This window comes from Sphaeramia orbicularis, chromosome 21, assembly GCF_902148855.1.
Source record: "Sphaeramia orbicularis chromosome 21, fSphaOr1.1, whole genome shotgun sequence".
Classification (NCBI taxonomy): domain Eukaryota; kingdom Metazoa; phylum Chordata; class Actinopteri; order Kurtiformes; family Apogonidae; genus Sphaeramia; species Sphaeramia orbicularis.
The window spans coordinates 17,385,048-17,408,242 of record NC_043977.1 but is presented as its reverse complement, the minus strand read 5'-3'; the positions used below and the strand labels follow the sequence as shown (position 1 = coordinate 17,408,242).

Here is a 23,195-nt window from a genome sequence, read left to right as displayed (position 1 = left end):
GAGAGTCTGTATGTAACCAAAAATAATCCAGGAGTCATGTAACGCATTAGAATTCGGAGACTGTAATATTGTAAGGTAAGGAATTACTTTTTAATAACAGTAACAAGTAATCTGTAATGGATTCCAGTTTGGAAGTAACTTGCACATCGCTGCCTATACTACGCTGATATGTGTGTTTGTTTGGTTTGCTTATTCTTCAGCATTAACATTGCGTTTCGTGCTATAAAATCATCTCACCTTCACTCAAAAAAATAATTAAGCCAAAAATGTTGACTCTATGTATTTTAATTACATGTACATTTTCCATGTAATTTTATTATATAAGTTTAATGTAAAGAGTTGCATTTAATACAATGTTTTTTCTATCATATTGAGTCAATATGAATAAATTAAATACCTTCAGTCAGATTTGCTTTAGTTAATGCCAACTTTTACATAAACTGTGTTTGACTGTGACGCTCAGCTTTTTTATGTGATCTAGTAAATAAAGTTTACTTTACTTGTTTAGATTCACTTTATACTAAGCATATTCACATTATGTTTGACTTTCGGATAAATAAACTTTAAATTTCATATATTTCAGTTACATTTTACTTTAAAATATTACTTCATGTTTATTAGAGCCAAAAATCATTTTTTTGAGTGTTCACTAGATGAGACCGTTTTCCCGAAATGGCATCGTGCTGGTTGAAGGTGAACGGTTTCAGCCTGATGGTTAGGTCGTTCAGCGGTAGAGACGTGTTTTCAGAGGTAGAATTTCAGTCTGTGATGTGGGCTGGTGAGGCCTGTCTCCTGTGGAACGCCTTGAACATCACCTGGTGAGACCAAAATAAGGGCAAAATGAACACACACCTGATCCCGCATCACATATGTTCTCAAAACTTCAACTCTTTTGTCATTTCTACTGTAACGTAAATAAGTGAAGATACAAATCCTCCTCATCCAGTCCTTCACTCTGCTCTTTTTTTTTTTTTTTTTTTTTGTACAGAGAGAGCAATAGTAGGAGTTATTGATTATTTCAGCCACTTGCTCTCTACTGCTGTTTCCATGTCTGTCTTTTTTTCCTCTTTTTCTCTACATCTTTTTTTTTATCCTATCAGGCAGGTAAGGCTTGTATTAACACCAGCAGTGAAGCTTTCATATTATTTATCTAAGAAAACGATGGCTATAGCTCAATAGTTGTAATACAAAGATCTGGATAGCTGAAAAGGAAGTTGGATGACTCTTATGTGACTCATTATTAAGCTTCATTTCATCATTTTTGTTGTCTTGTGAGTAATATTCTTCTGATATGTTGGTAGTAATATAATGCTCTACTGTTAATTTTAGTGAAGTTATATAAGTAAATTAAAAAAAAAAACAAAACAGCATTTCTATGTAGGTGTAGTGTACACTTTTTGTTGTGTAATGTTGATTTTTTTTTTTGCAAACTGAAATTTTAAAATCAATCAAAACAGGTGATTACAATAAAAAAAAACAGCATATCTATACCCATGTACCATTTAATTCAGATGGTTATATCTATAATTAGTTAACCACCCATCAGTCAGTACCATCTCTTAATCATTCTAGCTAACATGGCGGGTGGAGGCCTGTCTTGCAATACCACATTGTGACACTAGAGTGAGTAGTGAGTCACTGTAGTGTTCAGTCTGCCTTATATTAGCCCAATGTGGAACCAAAGAAGTAGTATTACTGTTTATTACAATAACATATTATAACATATATATATATATATATAATAGCAATGGTCTAGTCTGCAGCGAATAGAGTTTTCTGTTACCACATGATCTTGTTTACCTAAACTCAGTGTTGGGAGTAACGCGTTACAAAAATAATGCATTACAGTAACAGATTTCTTTTTGCTGTAAAACAACAGTGTAAGGCACAGGTGTCAAACATGCGGCCCGGGGGCCAAATCCGGCCCACCAAAGGGTCCAGTCCGGCCCTTGGGATGAATTTGTGAAATGCAAAAATTACAATAAGATATTAACAATCCTTTTAGTTCAGGTTCCACATTCAGACCAATTCAATCACAAGTGGGTCAGACCAGTCAAATACTATCATAATAACATATAAATAATGATAACTCCCAATTTTTCTCTTTGTAAATGTAAATATTTTCATGTATTTACACTAAAACAAAGATTAATTTCGCAAAAAAAATGTGAATAACCTGAACAAATTTGAACAACCTGAAATGTCTTAAGAGAAGTAAGTAGAATTCTAACAATATTCGGCCTGTTACTAAATGTTTTGTGTATTTGTAGATCCTCTGTGATCTGTAAGTTATAACGTACATGTGTAAATGATAAACTGAAGCAGAATATTGTTAAAATTGCACTTATTTTTTCAGTTTGTTCATGTTATTCACATCTTTTGAAAGGATAATTTGTAGATGTAAACCTTTTCATAATGTAAATGTGCTTTTTTCACTCTAAAACATAGAGAAAATTTTGGAGTTGACATATAATAACATAATAATATAGAAATTTTACTGGTCCGGCCCACTTCAGATTAAATTTAGTTGAATGTGGCCCCTGAACCAAAATGAGTTTGACACCCCTCGTGTAAGTCATTACTAATCAATTTTCAATAATATTTTACTCGGTATATGTTCAATAGCATTTGAGTTACAAACCACTTTTCGCCCATCTTGTTTACCTATACTCAGTGATGGGAGTAATGTGTTACAAAAGTAATGCATTACAGTAACAGATTACTTTTTGCTGTAACACAATAGTTTAAGGCAGGGGTGTCAAACTCATTTTAGTTCAGGGGCCACATTCAGCCTAATATGATATAAAGTGGGCCGGACCGTAAAATAATATAAATAATAGAATAAGAACTTTTGAGTGAAAAAAGTAAAATTCTGTAATGGAAATGTTTAAATCTACGAATTGTACTTGAACATAACATGAACAAATAGGAACAACCTGAAAATTCTTAAGTAAAATCAGAGCAATTTTAACAATATTACGCCTTAGTTTATCATTTATACATGTGCATCACAACGTACAGATCACAGTTTATCTACAAATACACAAAACATTTAATAACAGGGAGAATATTTTTAAAATTCCACATATGTATATTAAGACATTTCAGGTTATTCACATTTTTGGCAAAAGGCTAGTCTGCAAACATTTTTATGAAATGTAACTTTTTTTTTTTTTACACTAAAACAAAGAGGAAAAATTAGCAGTTTTCATTATTTATAGGTTATTATGATAGTATTTTACTGGTTCTGATCCACTTTAGATTGATTTGACCTAAAATGATTCTAACATCTTTGATCGTTAATATCTTCAGTGTAATTTTTGCATTTCACAAATTCATCCCACAGGCCAGATTGAAGCCTTTGGCGGGCCGGATTTGGCCCCCGGGCCGCATGTTTGACACCTGTGGTTTAAGGCATGACTAATCAATTTTCAGAAATATTTTACTCGGTACATGTTCAATAGCACAACACACTTTTCGCCCATCTTTGTTATTTGTACTCAGTGTTGGTAGTAATGTGTTGCAAAAGTAATGCATTACTTTTTTTAATTTACATTTACATTTACTATATCACATTTATTGTAATATTATCTTCTGTATTTTGTGGTTTTTTGTTTTTTTTTTCAGTGAAAATCAAGTGTTTTCCAGCTTTTAATTCACTGATTATGTAGATGTTCATTAAAGCTTACAGCCAAGTTGAGGATTATTAAATCAGAAATAGAGAAAACTGAAGAAAAAGTTACTTTTTCAGCAAAATCTATCATTAACTGAACATAAACCCAGTGTGTCTATCCACTGTCACTGATCCAATTCCATGGGATTTACTGGTGAATCAATGTTGTAGAAGATGACGGTGTTTCCACGGTAACTACAGAGCTTCTGAACATCCAAACGGGTCATATCTGATGACCATGAAAAAATGACAAACTGTATTTTACACCAATTAGTGAATCAACACAGATTAGACGGTTTAAATCAGTGGATGATTTTGGTAGATGGTGGATGTTTGGGTCTTTATGGGTTAAATAGCAGCTCACTGTTCCTAATGTGCTAATGCTAAGTGCTAACAGTGGTGCTAAGTGCTGTATACATTGGGATAAATGGGTAAAATGCAGAGTTCTAATTTCCCAACGGGCATAATGAGTTGACCTTTAACCTTTGGACCTTTACTTCAGGAGGAGAAGGTTTAGTTTTGTGCCACAAAAGGCTGTTGTGTAAAGCAGAGTGTAAATAAGGACCTGAACTGCAGAACAGTTTATGAATGAATGAATGAAATCTTTATTTCGAGCATGTAGACAGTAAAATCAAAACAAAAATCAACCAACAAAATAGAAGTACTCGTACATAAATGATTGATAAGCAAACAAACAACAAAATAAATAAATAGATAATAATAGTAAATAATAATAATAATAATAATAATAATAATAATAATAATAATAATAATAATAATAATAATAATAAACATAAATAAAACAAATGAAATTATACATGCTCAAAAAGGAGTAGGAAGAAGTAAAAACTTATGTACTCCTGCCCCCAATTTCTATTCCTTATGATCATTATATAGTAATTATTATTTTGTATGAATATTGATGATAATAATAATAATAATAATAATAATATCACACATCCTTTTTCCTATATACACTAATATGATAACCCCCATTTACAACTTTTCCTACCAGATATTAATAAAAACTAAAAAGAACAAAAACAAAACAATTAATGTATTGACAGCGTCATTACAATTTTCTGGTAAAACGTTGCCTCACTCTGTGGAAAGTAGTTTGGATTGAAAATCAAAGTTAAATACAGCAGAAACTACTTATAATGATCACATTTGTCGGGCTCAAATTAACACAAATGCATTATTAGTCTTATTATTTTCACCAGCAGTGTCTCTTCCATAGAAAAAACCTTAAAATTGTCCTCTGTTTTTACTCCACTTAATGAGTGCAGCTTTATTTACAGGTAGCTTTTTGTTTTCTGTTGTGTTTATAAAGAAAAGATGATTTCAAAGTGCACACAACACCCAGCGTGAACACTGTAAATGGTGTCACAATAAGCAAAGTATTTAAACAGCGTTTGTTGTTGGATAATTCTGTCCCGGGCTTTTTGATCCATATACAGTTTAAACATATACAGCACATGCATCATTATACGTGTTTTTCACTGTGTTATAACCTCTAATACTGAAGAGCCTCAGGGTAACGTAGAATAGAAATAAACAAACAAATAAATAAATAAACCAACCAGTACCGTGCTAACAGTCGCTTATAATCTGTCATAATTTCTGGCTTGTTTGTAGTTTAATAATATTATGTAAAAAGATTAAGTGTGGTCTGGTCTGTATTTCATATCTGCAGATGTATTTGTGTTTTTTTTTTTTGTTTGTTTGTTTTTTTTCAAGTGGCAGCCCAGTGTAGACCACAGTCAAAGACCTAGAACAACTTGGTGGAGACTTCCAAATGCATTTTTCTCCATCTTTAACCTTACCCAAGTGATTTACCATGATTTATTATACTATTATTTGCTTTTTTTCAGTGAAAATTGGGTATTTTCCTATATTTAATTTACTGATTATGTGAATGTTTTTATCTTCATTCAAATGTTATTATATAAAGACAGAGAAAACTGGAGAAAACCACGGTCATTTGTCAAACTACATGGCTCTTATTGGTGAATTATTGTCGCAGAAGACAGTGTTTCCACAATGACTACAGAGCTTCTGAATGTCTACATGGATCATATCTTATTCTACTGAAAAACTGCCTTGTACCTCAATTACTTGAATGTATTTATAGGATTTGTGGTTCAAAAGTTGTTAAATGTTTTAGATCAAAAAAAGAAAAAAGATGGAAACAGTCGCCACTTTTACCCAGAGATCCCGGGAAAAAGGTGAAATGGTGATCCCACCTTTTTTTCACCATTGATCAATTTCCACAGCCAAGAAAAACGAGTAACAGAGGTGAGACAGGCTGGATTTTTACACAGCATTCTGGAAGTATTCTGGAATCAACAGCATAGCTATAGGGTGACATATCACTAGTGCATTGGAAATACCATGAGCATAGCAGTGTTGCTAACTTCTCCAGTTAGCATGAATAGAGTCCTTGGCCCAAAGGGACAACAGCTTGCAGATCTCGGCGTCTCCCCAGTTCGATATCTTTCTGGTTACGTTGATAAGTTTGTTTACTGTACACGGCCAGCCCTCATTTTTAAATCCCTCCGTTGTGAGGGTCGCACACGCAATACCTCATCAAATCGACTCCTTGGTTGCAGAACAGGAAGTGTTTCTTTTAGGGTGTATTCAAACCTGAAAAGTCCTTGAGTCTGCTTATTTGATTTGGATCGAATGCAGACCTTATTTTTTTCATTTGGATCAGATCGCATTCTCATTACACTTTTTGCTAGTGGACCAAAATGCATAAACAGAAGCACGCATGTGAGGAACTGCACTGGGATTGGACAGAAAAGTCGGGGGTGGGATGAATCAGAGACAGCCGGTGTTGACGAAAACAGACGTGGAGGTCCTACATGTAGTTATCATTTTTGGAATCTGTATCTCTATTTTTGCAGACACAAAGTTACGAAAATAATGTTATTTGAAGCCAGTTTCATAATATGTGCATCTGACCACATGTCAATAGGACATTCAATCCCTTCATTGCTCCACGTCTGTCTAGCTGCTGCTGTTAGCTCTGACCACCTGTGAACCTCGGCTACTTCCAGCAGCTACGGTGGCTCGTCAAACACAAAAAGGCGCAATATTCCTTGGTTTGCTTCGGCTCGAGGCCAGTTATATTCACACCAGAAGCGAAATGGCCCAGAGTAAGTGAAAGCGGACTGAGACCACCTCTTCTAGGTGGCCTTGGTCTGTTTATTTGATTCAAATCAGAGTTTGCATGTTTGTATTCACAGCTAAAAAAAAAAAAAAAGTCCAGACTTTCCAGGGAAACGTTTTAAATGGACCAAACGAAGTAGGCGTGAATACATCCTTACATAGTATTCTAGAATCATGATTCCACCTTTATCACAGCTCTGTTACTACCTCCAGAAGCATTACAGAGCTGCGATAACCTAATGATCCCACCATTCCATTTACACAGACATCTTTCCGGAATAAAGGTGAAATATTCCCTTAACACAAGTTCTGTGTAAAAGGGGCTATAAAATGCCATTACATCCTCAGTAGGTTCAGAGACAGAGTTTTAACTACACTTGCTCAGAAATACAACTGTGACTATTCAAATCCTCCACTCTTTTGACTTAATTCTGTTCATTGTCTCATAATGTGTGGCAAAGAAAAAAATGATCTACACGTGTACGCACAAAGTTTTCTGCACATGTGCATACAGTATAAATGCATGACTGTTTCTCTGCCGTGCTGTTCCTCATACTCCTTGTTTATTGTATCTGCTCGTAACTTGCACTTACTGGAACCAGCAGCAGCAGCTGCCGCCTGACATAAAGCTGCAGTAAGAAGTCTCTTCATTGTGCCTTTATGACCGCTGTAGGGATATGTTCAGCTTTGCCTCATCCTATCTTATTCAACAGCCCGCGGCAGTGTAGAGCAAGCTGTCTGTGCCTGTGACTGACAAAGTCCACACAGTTAGCATCCAAAGTTTTCTGGCAGCTGCCGTACACAAAAACAACAGACATAAGAAGAGGATAAAGCCAGGAAATGTTTTCACCGTAAGGAAATAACACGGAGCAGCGAGGATACACTGTGAAATATGGTCACCTGAAGAGCAGATAAAAACTTAAAGGTTTGAAAAGATTCCGTGCAGTGTCATAAAAGCCCAGCTGCATTCTCCATAGGATGAGCTGTTCCAGGGACAGCATGCTTGCACCAGTGACTCAGAGAATGAACATCATTTAATCAGTCTGCGAATGATACCAGAGGCCAACCTCCCCATCATGCAGAATGATCGCCTTTACAGATTGCTATGCCAACACGTCTGGCAGTTTTCATTCCTAACAGCCAGTCACGCAAAATAATAGCCTGCGTTAGCCAACAGTTATGATGCCATTTCCTCAATTGCAGGCACACTCGACTGACTGTCTTGAGTTGTTTGTCACCTAGCTTGGGATGCAGCAGCCCTCCTTGAGCACCCTGTGAGCCTCTCCTGGATAAAACTCATTATCCCAGTCTGCTTCTCTTCAGGAAACTCATTATCCCATCCATCACCAGTGGACTCTCAGACAACAGGATGAATATGCCCTCTCATCGTTTAATTAGATTGCTTTGCCTATAGTTTGTGAGAGAGCACAACAGCAGCCCACACTTCTATATCAGCTGTAATTATCTATCTAATATGACATCTTTAGTTTGACATCCGATACTAGTGTTGGTTATCATTTTCTCCCTATTTGGAATATCCGCATTCATACCCTCTGACAGCAACATTGCGGGTCTGTCATATAGTCAGAGTGCTTCAGGGCTCTGACTCAAGTCACTTGAGCTTGGCATGTTCTCAGCACATGGATGGAACAAGGCCTAAAGTAGACTCTTTAGTTTTTAAACTACCAGTGTTCCATATACGGTGTGGATCTGGCAGGAGTATTCATATTTATGTTGTCATTAGCGTATGATGAACTAACAGCACAAATAATTAACTTTGAAAGAGTCTTTCATACCTACTGAGGGAGTGGTGGTAGTGGGGTAAATGTGACAAATTCATGGGGCCCAACATTTGTGTGTCCAGTGGATACACATTAGAAGTTGTAAAAATTTTGTGTAAGATCCGTTGAATGACAGAGGAACAGAACCCAGGAGTCGGACATTGAAAGTATGTAAAGTTGCGTTAGTTACGTTAGTTATGGACCACACCTCCACGTATATAATTGCCACCCCCCCCCTTCCTTTTTTTTGGACAAATCGCACCCTGTTCATCATTATGTTTTTATTAGCATATGATGAACTAACAGCAAAAATAATTAACATTGAAAGAGTCTTTCATACCTACAGAGGGAGTGGTGTTCCTCAGGGTGCGATTTGTTGGGGGGAAATGGAGGAGACCAACCCCCCCTCTGGTTTTTACATCCCTACTTCTGCTCAATGAATTTCATCCTCAAGGGGGACAACCAATCAATGTAAATAACAGGCAGGTTTTGGCAGTTTTCTTCCACCTATATCCTACATTACCGGCACTAACGTTCACCTGAACCGAACTGTCGGCAGTCTCACAATTCGCGAATGTCTCCATGTACTGGGACGCCAGAAAGGGGGGGGTAAACGTGACAAATTCATGGGGCCCAGCATTTGTGTGTCCAGTGGAAACAGGTTAGAAGTAGAGCTGCAACCAATTAATCGACTCACAGTGATCCAAAAAAATCATTCAACCACAATTCCCCCGAATCAAAGCTTTGTTTCCTTCATTTCTCTGCTGTTAAACATTGGTTCCACTGTTGTGTTTCACACGGACGCTTATTGTGATGCACAAAGAAGCTTCAATTCAGGAAAACTGCAATAGAATATTTCGCTTCGATCAATTCGAGTCGATTAATCGAATCGTGAATTTTTGCATTCGCTTCAAGCACCTAATCGATTAATCAGTTGCAGCGCTAGTTAGAAGTTGTAAAAATTTCATGTAAGATCCGACTTATTATAGAGGAACAGAACCCAGGAGTTGGATGTTGAAAGTATGTAAAGTTGCATTAGTTACGTTCAAGCCCGGATTAACCATATGGGCAGCTGGGCAATTGCCCAGGGGCCCGCGACCTCTGAAGGGCCCTGGGTAGCTCGGGCATAACGAAAATATCTGGTTTCTTATTTATTTTTTGTGAAAATGGAGGACACTTCCCTCTCTTTCTAATGTAGTGGATCAATTTTAGAATATACTGATGCTAATGTGTTTTGTTTTCATATCATTATATGCAAGTGAGTGGCCTTGACAAGAGGCTGTAGTGGTGCACTTGTAGTTCTACGAGCATTTACATATTTGTACATCAAAATGCATTTGATGATAGTTAGATATTGAAGTATGGGGTATATTTACATATATTCCTGGAACTTATTCTGCATTTTGCCAGATTACATGGATCCTGGGGTTGTGATGATGGGGCCCTTGAATATTGTTGCCCAGGGTACAATGAAGTGTTAATCTGGCCCTGGTTATGTTAGTTATGGACCACACCTGCACATATATAATTGCCCCCCACCTTGCTTTGACAAAAAAAAAAAAAAAAAAAACATCCCCCTCTCTGTTTTTTTTTTAACAAATCGCACCCTGTTCATAATTATGTTGTCATTAGCGTATGATGAACTAACAGCAGAAATAATTAACTTTGAAAGAGTTGTTCATACCTACAGAGGGAGTGGTCTTCCTCCACGTCTACCTTTCTGTACTGACATGTATCCGCAGATTGGTGTATCTCTGGTTCTGGCATAAAAGTGCATTATAATCAGTATGGTTGGGACCAGAGCTGGGATGTCAGCTCTGGTCAAGCAAAATCCCCTCAGTGGACAAACCAAAGGTGTTAGCATAGACCTTTTGCATTTTAATTATTTAATGGCCACCAGGGCTAGGTAATCTACCAAAACACCTTATGATGATCTATTTTTTTTGAGCTAGAATCACAATCTATGACCTGAATCATCTTTTTTTTTTTCACCTCTTAGAAAATGTAGACATGTTTCAACCAAACTATAACAACTTTTTCCCTGGTTTTGTTTTTCGAAGCTTTGTGACAGCTGCGATCTGACCATAAACTCTGCATTTTGCATAATTTCAAACTGACGCATGGTAATATTTTGACAATATCCAGACAAAGTCAACACAAGTCAATATTTTCCCTGTCTGTGCATACTTCTGTGACAGCTGAAGTATTTACAGTGATTATCTAAACAGTAGCAGCCTAATTTGTCCCAATGGAATTCTGTAATGAATGAAAAATATGTTTATGCGGTAATGTAATTCTAAAGCAGGGGTCTACAAGTAGCTGACTATAGTCTATGCTTGCATTTATGTCCTCTGTAGGGGACAAGAGTCTCACAGCTTTACTTACAAGAAAAAAACTGTCCACTGCAAAGGATATTCCATAAAAAATACATGAAAAAAAACGTATCTTAAAAAAAAAAAAGTTGTATTATGCTGTTTCCAATCAAGACAATTATTTAATGTGAAAAAAGCCAAAACTTTTACTTTCCTGGGCCTCAGGAGGATATCGCCAGAGACTTTCATCCAGCCCAAACAGCCTTTTGACAAAAACAACACGCTATTTGGCTATTTCTTTTAGTGTCATTAGATATTTTTTTAACAGGTAATATCCATACAGTAGTAAAATAAGGCAAGGCAGGTTTATTTGTATAGCACATTTCAGCAACAAGGCAATTCAAGGTGCTTCACACAGGACATTGAAATACAACGACAAGGGAAAAAGAAACACATTTAAAACATTATAAAAAGAAACATGTAAAAGGTGATTAGAAACAGCAAGTAAGAAAACAACACATAAAATCCAAAAATATAAAAGCACCCACATGTTAAAGTAAGAGTTGCAGTGCAGAGTTTCGAAGGAGAATCTAAAATTTAAAAAGTCGAAAGCCTTTTAGTCAAAGGCAGCAGTGAACATGTGAGTCTTTAACCTGGACTTAAAAGAACTCAGACTCTCAGCAGACCTGATATTTTCTGGTAGTTTGTTCCAGATATACGGAGCATAGAAACTGAACGCTGATTCTCCATGTTTAGTTCTGACTTTAGGAACACAGAGCAGACCTGCACCAGATGACCTGAGTGGTCTGGATGGTTCATACTGGACTAGAAGGTCTCTGATGTATTTTGGGCCTAAACCATTCAGTGCTTTATATGCTAGCAAGAGAATTTTAAAGTCTATTCTCTGAGAGACAGGGAGCCAGCGTAGAGACCTCAGAACTGGACTGATGTGGTCCACTCTCTTGGTCTTAATGAGGACTCGAGCAGCAGCATTCTGGATCAGCTGCAGTCATCTGATGGACTTTTTAGGTAGACCAGAGAAGATACTGTTACAGTAGTCAACTCGACTGAAGATAAATGCACGGACAAGTTTTCAAGGTCCTGCTGTGACATCAGTCCTTTAACCCTTTCATGCATGAATTATGAGAACCTAATCAAGAATTTTTTTCCTGAGTGTTTTTATTCCTCTTTAGGCATGAAAAAACCCCAATGTGATTGAATTTTTTTTTTTTTTTTTTTTTTTTTAAATCAACCTGTTTTTCATGGATTTACAAAAATGTCCACTCAGCTACACCATGAATTTTATTCTTGAAGCAAAGAAACATGTATTTAAAACCTCTGATCTGAAAACAATGAAATGAAACCATGTTTAATGCAGCTAATCTGATGTTTTCTCACATTTTAATATATTCTAATACTAGTTATTACTCACTTCATGGAAATAATATGCAAAAAATAAATATTAACAATTTATTTCCACTCAAGAACCAATCAAGAACAGCAAAGTTACAATAACGGTATGAATTGCAGTTTATGAGATGGTGCGTAAGTGTCCACTGTGTTGGTTGATATGGAAGTAAAACAACTAAACCCATGAATATACAAGAGTAAAGCTGTAGAGTAACTGTCCACTGTAGTGACCACTTTGCATGAAAGGGTTAATCCTAGAAATATTCTTGAGGTGATAGTAAGCTGACTTTGTAATTGTTTGTATGTGTTTTTTGAAATTCAGGTCTGAATCCATGACAACACCCAGATTCCTGGCCTGGGTAGGGGAATAATAAGGGGGAATTGATCTAAGATTCAAAACCATCTTAGAGCAAAACTGTCAAGCAACTCATGACCCCTGTACACTTATACTGGAAGCCAAATTGCTCAATAGGACAGGGTTAAAAAAAAAAAAAAAAAGATATCTCTAACAGGCACAGTGAGGCCAACTCCTATTAATCCTACTGGGGTCCTACACTATACTGATGTCGGAGACCTATCTGTGTTACGCTCTTCACCCAGATGTTTGAGGGAGATGGCTGCGTTGTGTGAGTTTTTGAAAAGACCAAGAACTAGCTACACGTCCTCACTCATCCATAGTTTATTCAACGACAGCCATTACAATAATGGCTCCAATGACGCACATGTGCACAACAACTTCCTCTGACCTATCAGTCGATCAGACATGAAACATTGAACATAGCAGTGCATTGCTGGTTTTAAACAAAACCTTTTAGCTTTTTAAACAAAATATGTAATGATTTTAACAACCATTTTAAATGTAATATACAGGGTGGGGAAGCAAAATTTACAATATTTTGAGGCAGGGATTGAAAGACATTGTATGACCAGTTAGTTTATTGAAAGTCATGAGAATTTATTTTCCACAAGAAAACTGACATAATAGAAAATGTTTTTATTCTGTGTCCTCCTTCTTTCTCAATAACTGCCTTCACTCGCTTCCTGAAACTTGCGCAAGTGTTCCTCAAATATTCGGGCGACAACTTCTCCCATTCTTCTTTAATAGTATCTTTAAGAAAGTCAACATTGCTGTGTGATGTTCTATTGGTAGCATGTTCTAAAACGCCCCAAACAGCAGAATCCAGAGGGTTTAGATCTGGGCTAGAAGGCGGACATAAATATGATTCCCAAAAATTGCTAAAGTTGGATTTGTTGCTGTTGTCAACAAGTGTTTTGGTGTTCTTGTGTAAGATTTTAACTTCAAATCATATTTTACTGCATTTCTAACGCTCTTGTTGTCTACCTCAAGTTCAATTGCCATTTTTCTCATGGATTTGGTTGGATCCTTTAGGATTTTGGATTTGAGAGCTTTAATAAAAGCTTTGGTACGTTTTTTGTTGCTTCCTCCACTTCCAGACTTTCTCGTAATAGTTTTGCTCATAGTCATTCTCTTCTTTCCATTATAAACAGTCTTTATGGACACTCCAACTATTTTTGAAATCTCCTTCGGTGTGACGAGTGCATTCAGCAAATCACACACTCTTTGACGTTTGCTTTCCTGATTACTCATATGGGCAAAAGTTTCTGAAAAGGTATGGATAATAGTGTTAGGTATGATTATGACATCAATATATGTTTGGTTTCAAAACAATTGACGTAGTGCCTGCTGAGAAAAAACAACTAAATGTTTATTGTAAATTTTGCTTCCCCACCCTGTAAATTTATATAAACCTGTATTTTCCCTCATTAATGAAATATAAATGTAATTATACTGTTCCTGTGTACTTCAGTACCAAAGCTATAATAATATCTAAGAACAAATAGACTTCTTAATGACCCATTACATTAAACATTAAACATTAATTAAAAACATTAAAAAAAAAATATATATATATATATAATGTGCTTTTTAATCTACAAAAAAATAAAGCACTTTAACCTGTCACATCTGTACACGTGAAGGCCACAGACCCTGGATAATTAACTATCAATTAATTTCTATCCGTGCGCTCTGGTAACACTACACATTGCTTCTGGTCTTCGTGGGCTCATCTCAGGACACCCAGGTGTAAAGCTGCCCACAGAGCAGCTTCACACCACAGAACACAGCTCCACGGGGCTCTCTACCGCCCCACGGTGAGAGGAAAGTCTCACCAGTTAACTATCAGACGTGCTGTAAAACCATGGTTATGTCATCCTTTTGTAATGAACTATATCCCTGTAATTCTGGAAACTTCTGTGTTTTATCCAGTTAACTGATCAGGTGTCAGTGTCTAAATCTCAGCCAATAAAAATATCCTCTATCATCAAGGGAAAACTAAAACTTCTTTACAGTTACAGGTTTTTTTTTTTTTTTCTTTTTTGTAATCTGTTCTTGTATTTTATTCTTTTGTTTTGGTTTTATTTATTAGTCTGTACAACACTTTGGTCCACTGTGGTTGTTTTAAAGTGCTTTCCAAATAAAGTTGGAGTGGATTAGATACAGTTACTCACGGAGAAGCGCAAATCCATTAGTTTTAACCCTTTAAATACTAGTTTGAAAGATCTCACTTATGAAAAAACAAAACAAAACATGAGATATTTTGCATTCAATACGTGATGGAGGGATGCAGGTTTGTGTTACATCAAAGATTAACAATAACACTCATTTTATGCATTCAGTACAAATACTCTAAATGTAGTGTACATGTAAGGTGGGCCTTCAGAAAACCAGTACAAAAAGTCAAACTAACCCAGGGTTTTTCAACCTTGGGGTCATGACCCCATTTGGGGTTGCCTGGAATTCAGATGGGGTCACCTGAAATTTCTAGAAATAGATCCAAAAAAAAAAAAAAAAAAAATTACTAATAAAAAATATGGTAAGTTGAGAGACAATCCCAATCCATAACACACATGACAAACTGTGAAGCTGAAACTGAAGCACTGTGGTTCTGTTTATCTTTCAAATGTTCATTGTGGTCAGTTTCAGATGCTGCAGCTCTTTCATAATTCACAGTTTGAGTTCTTGTTTGTTCAGTATTAATTGTCAGCCTTGTAAATCCAAGCTGGACTGACTGTACATATCCTGACCAAGGAAAATCAAATTCTCACTTTGTGCAGTAATCTACACCTGGCTTTTCTGCCTCCGTCCATAATAATATACATTATATAGACTAAATGTTATCTAAAATTAATGTTTATTTGCAACATAGTACACCAAACTATTACATGATCAAAAACAAGTTAATTTTAGCAAAAAAAATGTGTCTGTTTTTAATGTCTGGGGTCACCAGAAATTTGTGATGTTAACCCTTTCATGCACTGTCCACTGGAGTGGACAGTTCTTCTCCAGCTGTTCTCTTGTATATTAATGGGTTTTGTTGTTTTAGTTCCATATCAGCCAACACAGTGGACGCTTATGCACCATCCCATACACTGTAATTCAGATCATTACTGTCACTTTACTGTTCTTGATAAACCTGATCTGCACTAACATGTTTAAGTGTAAATCAATTGTTATTTGTTAGACAAGAAGGTTTTTTTTTTGCATATTATCTCCATGAAGTGAGTAATTACTAGCATTGGAATATGTTAAAATGTGAGAAGACATCAGATTAGCAGCATTAAATTGTTTTTATTTCATTGTTTTCATATCACTTTCTGATATTGGGTTTTAAACACGTTTCTTCTCTTCAAAAATTAAATGCATGGATAATTTTGTAACTCCATAGGAAAAAAAAAAACTCGATCGCATTGTTTTTTTCATGGCTAAACACTGAAGAAAAAAATCTTGACTAAGGTTCTCATAATTCGTCCATGAAAGGGTTAAAATGGGGTCTTGAGCCAAAAAAAGGTTGGAAACCACTGAACTAACCCTTTCAGACTCTTATATGTTTCTTTGTGATTTTCTTTCATACGTCTCACATCCTCTCGGTACTTCTACCATTCACCTCCGTCTCAGTCACTTTCTGAAATTATAGAAATGAAGTCATTTTCATAATCATGCAGTGAGTGGAGTTAGACTCAGAATGGGGGAGAAGTTACACTTAAACGACACAATCTTTCTGAAAAGTAGATGTTATGCCAAATTAAGATCCATTATCTCTGCAGGTGAGGCAAGGGCTATTCAGTTATCATATCTACATCATGTCTGATGAACCTTAGGAAGCACTTTGCATTTAATTGGAGAGCTGACAAATGACTGGTGTCAGAACTATCACAATTTCCCTCATGTTCATTCCCTCACAACAGTCGCTTTTCCATTGACGCTCAAATCGCACAAATATAACTTGCGCATAAAAATGTACCTAAAGGAAAAACGACAGTTTCACCAAAAATCTCATTTTTCGATTGAAAGTTTTTGTGCTAGCAAGAGGTGTTTTTTTGGGCATAGCGGAAATAGTATATCACGCAAAACTGCAATGGAAAGACCTTTTTTGCAACTAGTCAGGTGAATTAAAAAAAACAGATGTTGACGTACGTTACAACAAGCAAAGAAGAAGAAGAAACATGTCGCGGTATGTGTGGACACACCACCCAGCCAGCATGTCCATGTGGGCCCCAGAAGGGTTACATGTGGGCTGCATATAAGGGTCCCATGTGGGTTTGTCTGCAGTTTCCATGGTGACCCCACATGTGTTTGCCCATATCAGAATCAGAGATCTGAATATCTCATAGTATTAATTCTTCACACTATTTTATCCCACGATATTTATTTCATGTCATTTGCACTACTTAAATTCTGTTTAACAAATATCTTAGTTTGCAATACTTTTTATTTTTTACTGTAAAGACTTTGCCTTTTACTGATATTTGTTGTTGTTTTACTGATACTTGTTGTCTGTCTGTAAATTCTTGCGCTGAACCGGAGAGCTTTACCTCAATTTCGTTATACTTGGTACAGTGACAATAAAAAGATTCTGATTCTGATTTTGATTCTGATTCTGATATGTGCAAACATACAGGGTGAGTCAGAAAAAACGTTCTTTTCATTTAAAGAAATTGTACCACTGAAATGGAAATGCTTATTTTTCTTTTGATCATACAGTCATATTGATGTGGTTATTGAGCATGTCTGGTGATTGAATCATTGATTTATGGCATAGCATAACAGAGGGAATGTCCATTGTTTATTGTACACCGAAATATCTGCCAACACAGTTTATGCCACCGTGAATGAAATTGAAATTGTCAACCATTACTGCATGTTTACTCGCCATCAAAATGTTTTGTCTCAACGAAGTCGTCCGGCACGACCTTCAACCTGGCTACCGTTCAGATTGATGCAAATCTGTGCTCGTTGTCGCATCTCTAACACAGCTCTTCTCGCCATTCGTGTTCGTCGTAGGGCTTGGATTTCAGCCGTGATGCGATTTCGGAGTTCCTGAAGAGTTTGTGGAACACTCTGATACACACGGTTTTTAAGATACCCCCACAAGAAAAAATCAAGGGGGGGTCAAGTCCGGGGATCTAGGTGGCCACTCTCTCTCCTGACCCAAACAGACAACTCGATGAGGAAATAATACCTGCAATCGCTGTGGTCTTGCCATGATGAAAACTCCCTGGGCACTGTCATGTAGGCCTATGTCCTGAGTGTGAAAGCAAAGCCCCGACTCCTGTAATTGTTGTCAATTTCAAGTTTGTTCACTGTGGCATACATTGTGTTGGCAGGTATTTCAGTGCCCAATAAACAATGGACCTTCTCTCTCTTATGCAATGCAATAAATCTATGACTACATCACCAGACATGCTCAATAACCACATCAATATGACTGTATGGTCAAAAGGAAAATCAGTGTTTCCGTTTTAGCAGTACAATTTCTTTAAATGGAAAGAGCGTTTTTTCTGACTCACCCTGTATGTGGGGCCACCATGGAAACTGCAGACAAACCCACAACAGACCCTTATATGCAGCCCAAATGTAACCCTTCTGGGGCCCACATTGACATGCTGGCTGGGAAAGGAAACCCAATATTTTTTAAATTTAGTACGAGATAGAGGGGTAATATGTAATAATAATGAATATATCTGTAAATCAACACCATACTTACATTCATGTTTATGGAATGACTTCTCGTGTCATCTCGTGATAATAAACAAATCATCGCATTTGTGATTTAATGGAAAAACCGACATTACGCACTTCTGTTTTTTCGACATTTAGTAAATATCAGTCAAGTTTTGCGCAGATGTCCGATAGAAAAGCGACTAACGCGTTCATATTTTTTTATTTAGCTCTGTAAAGGACCGGTAAACACATGTCTAGTCAGGGGCCGTCCAACCTGACCTTCACCAGAGTATGGCTAAGCCTTAACGCCGGCTATGTGTGATGCTAGGTTGCATTACGACCCATAATGACCTGTGACCACAAGTCGTTGGATAGATGGATGGCTTCTGGTTTCTGAGTGCCGCCCCCCCCCCCCCCCCCCCCCCCCCCCCCCAACATCACCTCCCACGACTACTTTCTCTCCCTCTTCAATTCTATTCCCCTTCACCCGCACCTCCATTCATCGTTCCTCTGCCAAACGGATGTCTAATGACAATGGAAGGCCCTTGGACGAGTTGGAGAATAGATTATTGACTGGGACCAAAGATTTACACTGGAGCCACGGGGCCAGGAGGCCTCAGGAGAGATAAATGGGACATGTAATTGAGTTTGGTCACTCGGTTGTGTTGGAGTGGCTAAGGCCTGTGTTGCACCCGTGGTGGTGCTGGGTTGGTACTTGTGGGGGGGTAAGAGGCACGGAGGTTTATGAGCCATACAAAGTGGCAGCGAGGGGTCAGACAGAGGGCAGTTGGACACCAGACGACAGGATAATGTGGCAAAAGATGGAAAAGAGGAGGAGGAATTGTATGTTATAGATCTTAGACATTGTACTGGAAACAGAGGATTCATTCAGACGGTGACAGGACTGGAATTCTTAAAAGTGATAAAATGCTCGGTGGCGCTTTACTTCTACAGTGTATAAATAGAGATGGATAGATAAAGGAAGTTAATCTGCATTCCTAAAGCAGCTGCACGGTGTACATTTTTGTTTTACTTCATTTGTGAGGAATTTATAAAGTGTTTTAAAAAAAAAAAAAAAAAAAGTAAAAAGAAGGAGCTCTCTGTACGGCTTTTTCCTCAAATCGTTTTCTACTTTCAACAAATTAAGAAGAAATGAGCAAATGTTTGATCAAGAGCTAAAACTTTATTCAGAACTTCACTGTTTACTGTTGCAAATCAGGCATACTCTGACTGATTTTGATTGCTTTGTGTGTGTGTGTGTGTGTGTGTGTGTGTGTGTGGATGACTTAAGAAAATAACATGAGCAGTATTTCTTCTGAATCTACAGTCAGATGGAGAAAGATACTTGGATCTGATGTGTCAAATGAAAGAAATTATTTATTTACAACCAGGGATGTAATGATATGAAAATTTCATATCATGGTTATTGTGACACAAAATTATCACGGTTATTATTATTGTTATTATTATTGTTGTTGTTGTTGCAGTATTGTTGAAATTGTGCTCAAAATGTTCAAAAAGTACTTATACACACACTGAAATAATTTAACCAAGATGTATTTTGAAAAAAAAAAAAAACAAAAAACAAAAAACTGAAATAATAATAAAATGATAGGCACAATGTACTTTCTGTGACAGAAACAATGAAATATTAACATGTAAACATCAAACATACAAATGTGAATTAAAGATGGCACCTTATGGCCATTGTTTGACCATTTTCCATATCACGGATGAAAAAAAAAAAAAAACCTACAAAAGTAATAACGTGGGAAAAAAAATAAACAAAACATTTACATAAAATAAACTAAAAGAATAAAATAAGCAACAAAATGAACAAGAACAGCAAAATGAATGAATAAAATCAACAAGAATTAATAATAAATCAACAATGGATGGACAGACATGCAGATAGATAGATAGAAAGATAGATGAAAAAACCTACAAAATAATAATGTGGAAAAAATAAACAAAACATTTACATAAAATAAAGTAAATGAATAAAATAAGCAACAAAAAAAAAAGAACAAAAACAGCAAAATTAATGAATAAAATCAACAAGAATTCATAATAAATCAATGATGGATGGACAGACATGCAGATAGATAGATAGATAGATAGATAGATAGATAGATAGATTAAAAAGAAAAGCAGAATTAAAAAAGACAAAGTATGTGTTCTACATAGATACTGGACTTTATTTTATAATTTTTTTCTCTGCTATGAGGTCAGTTATTGCACTAAAGATGCTCTGTTGCCACAGTAACCAGTGCCCCGGAGGTGATGTGGATTGTTTATCAGTGTGCATTTCTGGTGTACCAGTAGGGGAACAGGGTGGATTGACAAAAAGCCTAATTTGCATGGGAATAGTATAATCAGGGGACTTCTGATGATTTAGAAATTAACCCTGGATTTTTCTGTTTCATACTATTCATTTGCATAACATAAGCAAAGTCCGATTTTTTGCTTAATTAAGTGACATTATCAGTAGTCGCTTTTCCATTGAGCCTCAAATTGCAGAAATATAACTTGTGCATAAAATTTTACCTAATGGAAAAACAACAATTTCGCCAAAAGTCTCTTCTTTTGCACTGACAGGAGGTGGTTTTTCAGGTGTAGCGCAAATGGTATATCACGCAAAACTGCAATGGAAAGACCTTTTTTTCGCAACTAGAGTCAGGCAAAATTAAAAAAAAACGGATGTTGACGAACGTTACAACAAGCGAAGAAGAAGAAGAAACGTGTCGGTATGTGTGGACACCCAGTCACCCTAACCCAATCATTTTTAAATTTAGTACGAGATAGAGGGGTAATATATAATAATAACACTGGGTTACAAAAAAATGTTTTTTGCAAGTTGTCTAGGTTTTTTTCAACTGAATTAGGACCATTTTGCACCGCTAAATCCAAAAATGACATCTGTTTTTCTCAATCAGGTCAGGTTTTTTTGCTAATTTGATTTTGAAAAATTTGATCTTCTCAGAAAATTGATTACATTTTTGTGACTTTATCAGTTGATTTTTTATATAGTTCTCACCCAAAATAGGTTTTAAGAGAAAAAAAAAAATCATTTTCTAACAGGATCTATTTATTATTTAATATGTATTCACTGCAGATGTAGCAGAATATGTCGGGCTTATTTTTGCAAGATCTTCTAGTTGAAGCCATTTCATTCACCTGTAATATTAAAAAAAACATTAATCATAAATTGGCAAAAGTAAAATCTTCAGAACTCGTTTATTGCAAGAAATATGAAAGAATTTTGTATCATATGATGTGAAAATGCCCATAAATGTAAGCAAAAATGTTAAAAAGCCAATATGTAGCATAGTTCAGAAAGTTGACCTGATTGAGCAAAATTAATGTGATTTTTTGGATTCAGCACACCAAAATTATCCTAAATCAGCTCAAAAAACTTAAACAATAAATTTGTTGTTGACCAGTGTAATGATTATATCCGTAAATCAACACCATATTTACGTTCGTCACCATGTTTATGGAATGACTTCTCGTGTCATCTCGCGATAATAAATAAACAAATCATCGCATTTGTGATTTAATGGAAAAACCGACATTACTCACTTCTGTTTTTTCGACATGTAGTAAATATCGGTAAAATTTTGCGCAAATGTCCAATGAAAAAGCGATTAGTGTTATCTAAAGTGAAGGTTCACTGTTATTAAGCGACGACGATTCAGTTGAAGAGTCTGTTGAAACATACACTGCTATGCACGTTATCCATCTTATGTTTGGAGAGTTTCCTCTTTTGCAGGATTTAAATTTGCTCTTTCATTGAAGGAATCTCGATGCTGTATGGCAGTGAGTCTCAATGCATATCGTCCAACACATCATCCCCACCCCCCAAGTTTTCGGGGGGCAGCAGGTAGTCAATGATTACATGAATGGGGCTCACTTTCAGGTTCTAACAGCTTTATCTACAGAGCTATATAACCCACCACGTCCTCATATAGGTCCGTTTGCGTTACTTTTAGAATTATGTAGATATGGAAGTGGTGGTGTCGGACTCTGTGTTGTGTTTTTTATCTTCCTCTCCATCATCAGACAGGCCTCTCTCTTTCTGCTTTAAATCCCTTCTTAAAACCCATCTTTTCTCCTTGGCTTTTGAAACCATGTGAGATGTTCAAAGGTACTATCTTTATTCTATTGTTTTTATTTGGTAGTGGTCTATCTATCTATCTATCTATCTATCTATCTATCTATCTATCTATCTATCTATCTATCTATCTATCTATCTATCTATCTATCTATCTATCTATCTATCTATCTTGTTATTTATATATCTATTTGTATGTTTGTTTTTTGTTTGTTTTTAAATTTCTATTTTATCTCTCCCCAAGGGTAGGAAATGGGTGGGTGGGGGGTGGTACGTTGGGACGGATAATTTTTTAATTATATAAAAAAAAAAATGAAATAAAAATATAGGGAAAAAAAAAAAAAAAGAAAAACATTTGAATAACATGAATAACCTGAAATGTCTTAAGAAAAATAAGTGACATTTTAACAATACTATGCCTCAGTTTGTCATTTACACATGTGCATTGTAACTTACATTACAATTACAAATACACAAAACACTTAATAACAGGCAGAATATTGGTAAAATTACACGTAGTCACAGTGAAAAAGTAAAATTATATTATGTATTTATCTATTTATTTGTTTATTTGTTTTTAATTGTATGGCTTTTTAATCTATCTTGTATTTTATTCTTTTTATTTGGGTTTTATTTATTCTTCTGTATAGCACTTTTTCCTTTTTGTACAGTTTCTATGTCTTTAAATCCTTTCTATATTTGATTC

The 23,195-nt window shown here is 36.1% G+C and overlaps 1 protein-coding gene across 1 annotated transcript in view; it reads left to right on the top strand.

The window, feature by feature from the left end:
- Positions 1–672: 672 nt before the first annotated feature.
- LOC115412869 (zinc finger protein Helios-like) overlaps positions 673–23,195 on the top strand; it is a 67,196-nt gene continuing 44,673 nt past the window's right edge. Inside the window, exons 1-2 of the mRNA XM_030125529.1 lie at positions 673–818; positions 1,101–1,104. Coding sequence (XP_029981389.1) covers positions 673–818; positions 1,101–1,104 — 150 coding nt within the window. The remainder of the gene's footprint in view (positions 819–1,100; positions 1,105–23,195) is intronic.